General features: G+C 42.3%; 1 protein-coding gene and 1 long non-coding RNA gene across 2 annotated transcripts in view; one reads left to right on the top strand and one right to left on the bottom strand.

Annotated features, from left to right (window-relative positions):
* BICC1 (BicC family RNA binding protein 1) overlaps positions 1–5,784 on the bottom strand; it is a 97,629-nt gene extending 91,845 nt beyond the window's left edge. The window contains exon 1 of the mRNA XM_084525651.1: positions 5,420–5,784. Within this exon, the coding sequence (XP_084381777.1) occupies positions 5,420–5,621 (202 nt within the window). The 5' untranslated portion in view covers positions 5,622–5,784. The remainder of the gene's footprint in view (positions 1–5,419) is intronic.
* A 272-nt stretch (positions 5,785–6,056) lies between these two features.
* On the top strand, positions 6,057–9,782 carry LOC311439940. The gene is made up of 3 exons (XR_014695101.1): positions 6,057–6,704; positions 7,243–7,355; positions 8,392–9,782. It is a non-coding gene; the product is annotated as an uncharacterized lncRNA (long non-coding RNA).
* The last annotated feature ends 2,510 nt before the right edge of the window (positions 9,783–12,292 follow it).

Raw genomic sequence — 12,292 nt, 5'->3', positions numbered from 1 at the left:
CATGAAGAGTTACATTACCCCATGCAAAGCAGTCATCCTGATCTGAACTGGATACATGAAAGCCTAGTCATAAACAAAACCAGACACTGAGCAAAACTTCCCAGTATGCTCAAGAAGTGGTTTTTTGCTGCTGAACACAAAATCTTTCTGAAAACTACCACTGATTAACAGGTAAAGGCTTAAGGAAGAAATCCTTATATCAAGTACTCACTCCTTCAGCTACAAAACATACGGAGAACTAATAAGCTATCTCAAGTCCAATTCATGTGTAGGCAGTGTTTATGCTCAAAGTACAAGAAAAGCAGCACCGGGCCTTCCAGTAAGAAGTATTACTGTAAAAGAAATGTAGAAAAAACTATTAGTTCTTCAACACGGAGGGCTCAAATTAAAGAAAAACTAGCATGTTTCATTGTTTGACAGGCATAAAGCCAAAAGCCTGGAATAAGTACTCAAAATAGGACATATTTTCCAATGGAGGTAAAGATTACAATATAACCAACAGGAATGTGCAAGCCAGCAATACTTAACTTAGGAGTTCATGCCAAACCATGATAGTCCGTTGTACTACTTAAAAAACACTGAAACTTGAGAAAGTGGTATTATTACAATTGTTAACAATGGAATGCAAGAACATTTTTAAACTACAACTCACACAAATTCATTTCATATATATTTATTTTTGTAGAAATAGACTATTCAGCACTTTGGGGATTTGAAAGGCTGACAAAGAAATGAAACTTTTTTTTTCCTGCTACATGTAAGTTAAACACCAAATGCAGATGCTGTTAGAAAGGTTCCTGTTACCCCACAACAACAACGTTCTTGTCCAGGCCATGCTGATAAACTACAACAACAAATAGAAAAACATGAACAGAAATCTCACAGCTCAGTAGAAAAAAAAACAACACATTTCTTTCTCTAGGAAGAGAAACTGTGTTTAGAGCCTACTAAAATTAGACTTTGAAAAGTCATTTCAGCAAGAAACTGGTGAAGGAAAACATAACATACCTCTTATAGCTCCAACAGGCACACAGGGAACTTTAAACAGAAGTGAAAATCAACAGCACCAAGTATTTGCAACTTCATTCATAAGTAAGGTATGCTATTCAAATGAGCACTGTACACTTAGTTTTACCATCCAGACTTCCGCCATCATCACACAACAATCCAGCAGGGAAGCCGTAACTCCTGCTAAGCCATGCAAACAAATACCTACATATTTAACACACCGGTCAAGGTCACCATCCCCACACAGAAACCACCAGTCAGGACCACCCTACTTAAGCTGAGATTGCCACCAAAGCACTTAAACTGCTCAAAACCTATTAACTTGCATCTTCAGCCTCTAATAAAACTATGGTTTGTAGCAAAGTCTCAGCAGAGGCCCAGTTTTCACCGAACACTGAAGAAGATGGAGGTACCAAGGTTTTTTTTTTTTCCTCCAGCCCCCCCAGCTTTATTTGTCAGCCATTGATCTATCATTCTCTGCAGCTGACACACACACTAGTCTAAGAAAGGTATTAAAAGGACACTTGCCCTAGTTATGCATTAAAATGGGCAGAAAGTTTCACCCGACAGAACAGCAAATAGCAAATAAGTTGGTTATCACCCAAGCATCAGAGGTAGGCATGGCCTGAGCAGTCTTAGCACCAGGCAACGACCTCAACAGCGAGCTTTGGGCAAAGGAAATAAGGAGTGATTTCCAGTAGGTTTACAGTAACGAGGTACAGCTCACTTCGATTAAATGGACCATATGAAATTGCCCGAGTATTTCTGTCCCTCCCATCAAAGAGGAGCAGGACTTGTTTTGGTGAAAAATGACCACTTGAGCATTTCTCCAACACCAAGCCACAGGCAGAGAGCACAAAAACTAAGGGAGCAAGAAGAGTCGTGTCTATGTTCATTTACATAAGGTAGATGCCTGTAAATGTTGACCTACTCCAGTTAGCACATGACAGACACAAGCAGCGTTGGTAAATCAGCGCAGGACAGGATTCCCACTGGGCATCAACACAACCTTCTCTGGAGCACGTCCAACAGCTGATGGAGCGTTTGTGGTGCTGGGTACCCATCAAAGCCTCCTAAGCATCCAGTTCTGTGCTTTTCTTCAGGTGCTCATTTATCAATAACTGAGAAGAACACAATTTCCTCATTAAAAGAGTCTCTAGGTCCCCAAATTCAAGTTAGCCAGAGAGTCCCCAACATGAAAGATGTGTTTAAAAAAAGCCGAATTCTGACAGGCGCACACACTTGGTCTTGTTTTAAGACAAGACACTGTAATATGGCATTGTCATCACTGCTGCAGTTAGGCATCCCTTTGGCAAAAAAAAAAAAAAAATCGCATTTTTAAAGTAATATTGTATGAAAGAGCATTATAAAATGAAAGTATTTAAATATGCACTGTACATGCATCCCGTCAAACTCCCCTATGTCTGTTAAAGAACGTCATAGCAAAAAGGATTTTTTTTTTTTTAAATAAAAGGCTGGCACAACACTTTGTAGCCAAGAAGAGAGGCCATGCAGAAGAAAGATGTTGCCTTTTTTACTTCTCCTTTTCAATAGTGCATGGCAAACTTGTGAGTCTTTTGATGGCTGATGCATTAGTTGTTAGATTGTACCTCTTTCCACAGCTTTTCCAAGTTTCACGGTTTTCATTTTTGTAACAATACTCAGCTGCTACAGTCACTCAAATAAAGTAAATTATTCCACAGTATTAAGTCACCTGAGTGTTCACCAGAAGGTAGTGCACAGCAGCTATGATTAATAAGTGTACTATGAAATATTTTCTTCTAATAAGCTGTGACTACTGAGAAGAATAGCTGATCTTTTTTTCCTATTTGTTTCCTGAAAAAAAAAAAAAAAAAAAAAAAAAAGGAGGTTCTCTATTCTAAGAGAGATCTGTTCACCAACAAACTCTGATGAGGATATGCGCTGTAAGATATTACACATCCCACTGTAAAGACTCAGACTTCAGGGCCATTATTCTCCTCACCTGTGATCAAGTACTGTAACAGTAATACAAGATAGTTTGACTTTTTTTTTGATATAAAAAAAATCTCACATTGAAAGTTCTCACCACGGCTTTCGCCTTTTCTGATCTACCAGACAAAAATAAAATTTCAGAGGCTCCCTCTGCCTTTCATTTAATATACGTTATCTTAAGGCTATTCAGAATCCAACTTCAAAACACCAAAAACACTAAACCAACTATTTGAAAGTGAGAAAAAAGTACAAGCAGCGCCCTCACTTCGATCAATGCTTTCTACCACCTCAGTTCAGACTTGGTTTCTGCTTCAAAAGCGATTGGTAGCGAAAGGGCCACATCAGTGATTTTTCTAAAGAGAGCTGCCTTCGCCATGCCACTGCACTTGCTCCATCTGTGGACTGTGTGTATGGCATTACAGCGCCCAAGTCCCCAGTCCCACCCACAAGCTAGATAAAATGTCTGCTACACCAGGTGAGCTTTGCAGAAGTCAGCATTGTCCCTTGAGAAACTATGCATGAAATATCAAGTGCAGAGAAGACGAGTAAGAATAACGGGAGGAATATGTATAAAATTTAGTAAGGCAAGAATAGAATTCATTATACAGCAGAAACAAAAAGCCTAGCAGTAAGCTTCTTCAATTTCTTTCTACTGTTGACCCCTACATATATTTCTTCATTAGTATAGTGAAGGGCAGATAGTAACCAGCAAAAAAAAAATAAACAAGAAAATGACCAAGGGTTCCCCAAGCAAGTAGGACATTTCTTGACAGGTTTCTTCAATAGATGCTGTTTAAAACTTGGCTTTAGTGACAACTTAACTCAAGATGTTGTATTTGCACGTTTGTATAACATAAAAGCTACTGTGAACACCTGAACAAGTCATATATTTTAAAATAATTTAGTAAGTAACTTTCATGAGCATAAACCTGTTCTCTAAGAGCTGGTCAAAACAAAAGAGTAGACCTCAATGATCCAATATGAGCAAGAAGCTGTAATTACACCAGCTCAGATTTAAAAAAGCAAATAATTGGTTAACTGTTGGATATCAGAAATCTGGCCATCACCACTTAAGACCACAAAGATGACTCCCTTCTGCGGTGTCATTTCTTCACATCGAGAAATTCCAGTGAAGAATACAGAATGAGAAACATTAGGAAACATCACCCTATCAGTTGTCCAATGAAAGTTCCTGAACTCCTGAAGATTGCATACAGATCCGCTTCCACCATTCCTTTCCTCCTAGGGGTGAGTCAAAGTCTATGCTTCCAAAAGATGGACACACAAAAAAAAAAAAAAAAGCACAAAAAAATCAACTTTGGCTTGTAATCAGTAACATGACTGACTTGCAAGTTCTGGGTGCCATTTACAGACCTGGCTTCACAACGTCCTGTGGGACACTGGCAGCCTTGCTCAGTACTTCACGTACTCCTCCACAAAAAATGAAGTAAAACCTACCTCGTAAGGAAATCAGGACATAAGGTAAAAAAAAATGTGTATAGTAGCAAAAGGAAGACTGAAAGCAAATGTTTAACAGACAGTTCAGCTTCTTCTGACAGAACAAAGTATTCTTTGCCTCCTTTATATTTCCTAACACATCTGTTTCCTTTGCATTACCAATACGCCAGAAAGGTTAGGTTTTCACACTAAATTAATAAATCAGATGATGCTGCATTCAACACGTGCTTCCCTTCACACCCAAACAAGCAGACAGATGCAAAGCCTCCTCAAACCACCTCCTGAAGCGTGTGTGTCTGCCATGGCCGCAGAGCACATCCCCCAGACACGCAGCCTGCTGCCCGCTCTTACTCAGCGCGCTGTCAGGCTTCTTACTCACCTCTTACGAGGAGGTGAAAAACAAACAGACCCAGGAGCAAGCAAGGAGTGCCCCGTTTGCCACGGGCCCCCACCTACAGACAGAGGCCGTGGGTTCTCCTCAGGAGCCCTGCTTACCCTCCCGCAGGAAGACAGGCTGTGTGCGGGATGAGAAAATGGAAATTTGTTTCACTACCAGAGGAAAATGCTAAGGCACCCGTCAGTCTCCTCACGGCACTTGGTAACTCCGGACCCTTCTCCCTGCCTCTCCACACACACAAGCGCTTTCCCTTCTCAATGTCCCCGGTGCCTCGTAGGTCCGAGCGGCTCCTGAGCGCATCTCCACGGGCGGGTTTCGCTTGTGGCCGGCTTTTCTCAGCCTCCTCACTCGCGTTACATACCGAGGTCTGTCCACCAGCCCCTCACGGTAGCCCATTCCAGATGAACGCCCCCCCGGGACACAGCACCTCATTTAGGGAGACCCCAGCGGTGCAGCCACCTGGTCCCCCCCGGTCCCTCCCGGGGCCGCTCCCGCAGCACCCCGCCGGGGCCGGCACCGCAACCAGCTCCGGGGGGCTCCGCGGGCAGCCCCGCGCCCCCCGCTGCCTCCCCCCGCCCTCACCTTGGAGCATGGCCTCCAGTTTCTTCCTGTCCACCCGGAATCGCTCCTCGCCCCACTCCGGGCTGTGCAGGGGCCGCGGCGGGCCGGCCGAGTCCTCCTCGGAGCCGGGCACGGGCGAGTCGGTGCTGCGCTCGCTGTTGGAGCCGGGGTCGGAGAGCGGCTGCTGCAGGTACCCGCTCAGCGGGTCGCACTGCGCCGCCATGGCGCTGCCGGGCGGCCCCCGCCGCCGCTCCGAGCCCCACTCGGCCGCCTCCCCGCGGGACGCTATCTGCCCCCACAGCCGCCCCCCGGCCTCATCCCAGCCGCCGCCGCCGCCTGCCAGAGTCCCAGCCCCGGCCCCGGCGCCGCCGCCCGCGCCCGCCTCTGCCCCCGGCTCCCCGCCGAGTGTGCGCGGCCCCGGCTCCAGCCCCGGTCCCGGCCCGGCGGCGTCCGCGGCTCGGCGGCGCCCCCAGCCCGCCCGCAGCCCGCACAGCATCCCCGCCTCCATGGGGCCGCCGGCCCGCCGGGGTGGGGCCGGGGATATCCCCGGCTGCGGCCCGGGAGGAGGGGGCGGAGGGCCGGCAGGCGATGGGAGGCGGTGGGAGGCGATCCGCCGCCGCCCTGCCCGCCCCCCGGCCGCGCTGCCCGCCCTCGGGGTGCTGGGGGGAGGAAAGGGCGCCCTGGGGTCGCCATCCTGAAAATTGGCCCTGATTAACACCCCTCTCCCAACACACACACACGCACAAAGCCGCCACAAACACACCTTTGTGTGGTGTGAAGCGGCTGTGCTGGTCAGCGTGTGTTGGAAATGGCTCCCGCCCGGCAGAGCCCACACGTCGCCGCGCCCTGACGGCTCTCGCCTTCGTGGCTTTTCGGTACTGAGGCTCAGGAAGAGAAATTACCTCACGTTTCGGTATCCTCTGAGGAAAAATGTTACAAATCCCTGACCTTGGGGCATAATTGAGTTAACCTACCCGCTAGAGTCCCAGGGCTGGCCCAACGGTGGACAGCTGATCCTTCATGAAGTGTTTTTACCACAGCGTAGTTTTCACCACAGCGTAGTTCGCATCATTAAACAACCAGTTGAAGCCCCAAATCGCGTATTGGTGTAAAGGAAGCGTCCACAGAAGACCTGGCACTGGCTGTGATGCCAAATGGCTCCTGGTGGCCAAAGTGCACTGCTGAACGCGTACCAGAAAGCAGTGGAAAAATTACAGTGGGCTCAGGTGATGGTTACTCACCTCACAGCTAACGTCAGCCTGAAGGACGATACCAAAATTCCTCAGGAGCTGTGCTGATGCTCCAGGTAGATGGGAGCCACTCTACATCTTGTTGTAAGGCGCAGTTATTTTTACAGAGGTTTGCATTTTGGCTCACTGAGATATTTGCACATTTCCCACTTAACACTGTGATTGTGATTTCTACACCACCTATGGTTTCATTTTTACTGAATGCTACATGCACAGGGGGAGGCAGTCTTACTGGAAACACCGAGTATTCAGCTGTAGCATTTAATTATCCTGGAGGTCTCACAACCTCTGGGAATCCTAGCCAGTGGCTTGCAGGCAGCATACTTCTCACAAGATCCTCTGGTACTTCTCATGACCATGGTAATTAAAACAGCCAAAGCCAACAACAACAGCACAAAACATTAATACAGGTCTTTAAAATAATGTGATCTCCGTTTCTCTTCATAATAGTTTGCTTGTAGCACGATGATACTTAAGGTGTGGTAGGCAGTCTGAGGAAAGACTGAAAGTGGGACAGTGCTTTTCTTCCCAGTTCAGAAGTTTAGTTATCAATCCATCCCCCCCCCCCCCCCCCCCCATTTATTTTTTTTTCAGATGGGAAGGTGAAGATGGTCCATATCAAACCAGGTTGATATCCAGAGAATTCTGCTGCTTTGCCCCCAGATCAGCATCAGCTGGACTTGTCTGTCTTCTAGATGCCACGACCTGTGAGTTATACAATCCAAATGTTCGGAAGTTATGAGTGTCGACAAGGCCAATTACAATCCACAGCTGCTACAGGTGCTTAGCACCTCCAAGCAGAACAATTATTTGGGTATTTTCCACTCATAAACTAGTTAGATTTACAGTCAGAGATTCTCAAGGTAGGAGGTCCCTTTCCTTGCATTTTATCAATTCCTACAATACAGCCACAGAAACCTTCTTTCTCCTAAATTAGCTATGGTCAAACTCAGCAGTATTTTTTCAGCAACCATGTAAACAATATAATAAATCAAAGATCTCTTTAAAAATAATGATGTACACAGTTCAGTTTTTATTAATTAGAAATAACCCCTTTCATGGTGCGGTTTTAGACCAAAAATGAAATTAAGCCTATCTAAATCCATATAAATGTCCAAAAAATAAACGGTTTTAATGATTAGGAGTTTTTATTGGTGGTATATGTTCAGTAAAGTATCATTTGTATTGCATAAATGGCATTTTATTTCTCTACTATATTGCAGTGGAAGAATAAAACGTTTGTTGCACAGAAGTCTTTAAGGAGAAACCACATTTTAATGGCTAAAATAATATTAAATGTGGACACAATTGGGAAAAGTGGGAGGAAGTTGGCAGATAAAAGATCAAATGGCTATAAGGAACATAAGCTGGAGTTGACTTTGGCATACGTAACCTCTTTTGGCCATTTTTCTGTGGCCAGTGGCTTGATCAAAGAAAAGAATAACAGGATCTTTCTCATTTCGGCATACCAGGTCTATTTTGCTACGTTCTCTCCCTCTTTTTTCATCCTGTTCTCTTTTCCTCACCTCACACACATGTAATATTTGCAAAACTCAGAAAAAGCCTAACTGAAGAGAACAGTGTTTTTTTTTTTTTTCTCACTCTCAAATGATATGTAAAGTCTCTTGTATAGTATCCATCTGTGCAGAATAGCTTCTGTGAGTTTAAAGGAGATTCATGAGCCAGTTTATCTATTCTAATCAATCACATCTCTTTGGGACTGCATGGAACCCCCAGATCTAGAGCTGTATAGGACCTCTCCTATGGAGAAGGAAGAGATGTGACAAAGGAAGAGATGTGCTGCCAAAGGATGAAGCTGACAGCTGGCTGTCTCTGTACTCTGCAAGCCCAAGATGCAGAGATCACCTATAAATGGAAGAGTGGCGTGAGACATTTGTCATCAATACAGCATGGTCTGTATTCCAGACCTTGCAATCTTGAATTTATTTACTTACTTCACGACACAACTGTGAAGCAAAGTGCCATTGTCTGTATTTTTTTGAGGTGGGAGTTATGCATGAAAAGACTGGCTCGCAAAGCTATGAAGTGAGGGTGGGGAAAGAAATGGAGGCATACACAATCTTTAAGTGACCTGTGGTATCTAGAAGTGCTTTGCTAGGGAGAATGCTCACTTTGGTTTCAGTAATTTAGGAGAGGTTTATTACTGGTGAAAATTAATGCTGGTGGCATTTTGAAATGCTTTATTTATAGCATTGGTCTCCTTTGCAGAAGTAACAGCCCGTAAGATTTGACTTTTCATTATATTGTGCCATATTCCCCAAGCTGGGCCCATTAACTTCAATTTCTCAGATTAATATAATAAAACCTACTCTGCACTAACATACGGTATACTTAAGGCACACCAGCAAATAAATAAACGGTCCTCCACAGCCATTATAAAAACTTTTCTACCTGTACAAATTCCTGACATAAATTCTTTTTCTAACCATAAGAGTTAGAGAGATTCTGAAACATCTTTCTAATTATACTTAATAGTGGAACTATAAAAAAGAGATTGAAAGAAATCTCAAAAAGGTCATCTAGTCCATCTCCGAATTATGCTCACTTCATTCCTGACAGATATAAGTATATTCACTGCTTAACAATTTCTAATTGTTAAGAGGTCTCCGTGACCTCTCTAGGAAATTCCTATCTTCGTTTACCATCAAGAAGTATTTTCCCCGTAATAAGTAACTTGCATTTTTCTTGCTTTTATTTAAAGCTGTTAATTCTTGTCCTGTCCACAACAGACATGGTGAATGGATTATTTGTTCTCTGTATCAGCCTTCAGTGCTTGTGAGGACTTTTATCAAGCATTGATCATGCATGCCTTCGGTGTTCTCTTCTGTTAGCTAGTCACTCCTGTCTCAGCCCATTCTCAGAGGTGTTTTTTATTGTTACTCTGCAACAAGCTCTTTCCACAGTAGTCTACAGACTTGCTGAAATACAAAGCACAAAACTGGAGAGAGCGTACCAGCTGAGGCCTCACCAGTGCTGAACGTAACTGCATGATCTTATCATGTGTTTCACGCCTGCTTACTCATCTCTGCATCATGTTTATCCTGTCTCTGCAGCATGACATTGTTGGCTTATACTGATGTACTATAATCTCTAGGTACTTTTCTGAAAAAAAAAAAAAAGGAAAAAAAAAAAAAACACAACTCTAATTGTTCCTCAGTGTGCATTTGTGGCGTTGATTACTGGTCTTCTGGGTTTGTCCCTATTGAATTTCATCCTGATTTTTTTAAGACTGTTTTCCCAGTTATTTACATCTGTTTGTGCCAATATTATACTTCTGCAGTTTTATTTTTTATGCGTCTAAGAAGCATACTCTTGGTTTCCTCACCCAGGTCATCACCAAAACACTGAACAAATACAGGCCCAGAACAGAACATTGCAGTCCTCTATTTTATACACCTTTCTATTTTGGCATTGAAACAATGATAACAATCCTGCATGGAGAGGTTTATTCGCCCATTTTTATGTCAGTTTTACATCAGTTTTAGCTATACCGTAGGGAAATATTACAGGAAACAGGGTTTAAACTCTGTGCAAATCCTGAAGTATGGCCTCTGCTGCTACTCTCCCATCTGCAGACTTTTCTAGTTTATTATAGTAGCATATTAGTCCCCTATGATTTATTCCTGTCAGATCTATACTGGCTATGTATACATCCTGTTATTAAGTTACCTGTTACGTGGAACAGTTACCTATTCTGGTTTGTATGGTAGGGTGTTTTTTGTTTGTTTGTTTGTTTCAGAATATTCCTGGGAGCTGAAGTTGAACTGATTAGACTAAAATGTTCTCGTTCTTTTCATTGCAATTTAAAAGACAGTGACTATATTTTACCTTTTCTAGTTTGCTGATATCTCATCCATTGCCAATGAATTTAAATAAATTAGTTAAGTAGTTACTGTGAGAATAAGCAGAGGAATAAATGCAGCCTTGCTGGACCTGAGAGAAAAACAGGGAACCTGAAAAAGGCCAGGCTTAAAATTCTCTCTGATTGCACACAAGGTGTTAACAACATTTGGTAAAATTCAATGTACTGTATAACCTTCTATACACTGGTATTTATAGACATGCAATGTTAAATATCTTAATCTGACTGGAAGACTTTTCAGCAATAGGACTTTGTAAACTTTGCTGAAATGTTAGGAGAATGAGAACCAAATGTCAGCATCTCAGAAATCTAGGAATTTTCACTCTTGAGAATTGCATTGGCCCTCTCAAGAGTCAACCCGTCTATTTCAGCTGGTTAGAGCTAAGTAATAATTTCACATTCTAAATCAAATTAGAAACCAACTATAGTAAGAGATGTAAATACCAATTAGGAAAAAAATACATATATTTATTGGTATTGTCTGATTTGTAATGAAAGTAATTAATAAATGAAAGCATGAATTATGATGTAACTGGAGATGGTACTATAAAGAACCAAAATGACAGAGAACATGAATAACACACTGGGAATCTCATTGTCATGTCAGATAATATTCTGCACTGCTGTCAAACAAATAATATTAATCTGTAAATTAGGAAAAGCTATTTCATAAAGTTTTCAGTAAATTACAATCTAAATACTAAATCCTGCATCTGATATCCACATTTTTATCTTACCTAAGAGGAAGAGGCACTCTGTCTGTCTGTCTCTCTTCTTTAGAAGCCAGTAGAAAAAAAGTCCTTCTGGATTAAGAAAAAAAATATTCCTGTTCTGAAACTCCTGTTTGCCACTGCAGCCTTCACAGGTGTCTTTTAGGTATTTCACACTCTTTCTATTTTATTAAAATAGGTTTAAAGTGGGAGATATGAAAGACTTGTATGAAGTGTCTGCTTTTTCACGTTGACCTTTTTCAAGGTCAGTCTTTAAACGGAAAGCATGGACAACATTGTATTAGGGCCTTCTAGAATTAATTTTGTTGTTTCTTTCAATGACCTTCCTACACAATTCGAATTGGGGCAGGGAGTGCAGGTTACTCAACTGATCAGTTTACAGATCGAATAAGCAATTGTGAGAGGAGAAATATAACAGTGGTTATTACAATCATTAATTAAGAGAAATTACAATTTTTCTTCCTTGTTAGAAAAATAATCAGAATAAAAGCAAATGTACTTTTTTAAAGCGGGAAGATTTAAGACATGAATTAGGGGGCACCTCTGGAGAGGGTACCTAAAATCATTTCTGGTATCACTTTACCACTGAGGAGACAATCCTCAAGATGATGCTTCATGTGAAAATATTTCACTTGCAGCCAAATACATACTTAAACATTTTTCATGAATATTCCTACTTTAATAGAAATAAAATTACAGATATGTTACAATATTTTCTGAACTCATGTCACAAACGGATCGATTTTTATTAATAATATTCTGGCCATTTTTGTTTTGCTAATATTTGAATGTGTAGTGTACATTTTTAGCATCTTGCATAGCTAAAATGCTGCATTAACAGTGACACATTAATAAAATCTATTTTTCCATTTCTATTAGCAAATTAAATTGACTACATTATTATAATGCTCCCTCAACTACAAGAAAGTTTCCTTCACTCTGCACATGTACCCCTGGTCATACAAGGCTTCCATGTTGTATGAAAAGGAATGAATGCAATTCATTCATTTCTACTGCAGCAGTAAAGGCT

This window comes from Aythya ferina (genome assembly GCF_964211825.1).
Source record: "Aythya ferina genome assembly, chromosome: 7".
NCBI lineage: Eukaryota > Metazoa > Chordata > Aves > Anseriformes > Anatidae > Aythya > Aythya ferina.
Note: the sequence above shows the minus strand (reverse complement) of the source record. Positions and strands in the feature narration are given on the sequence as shown.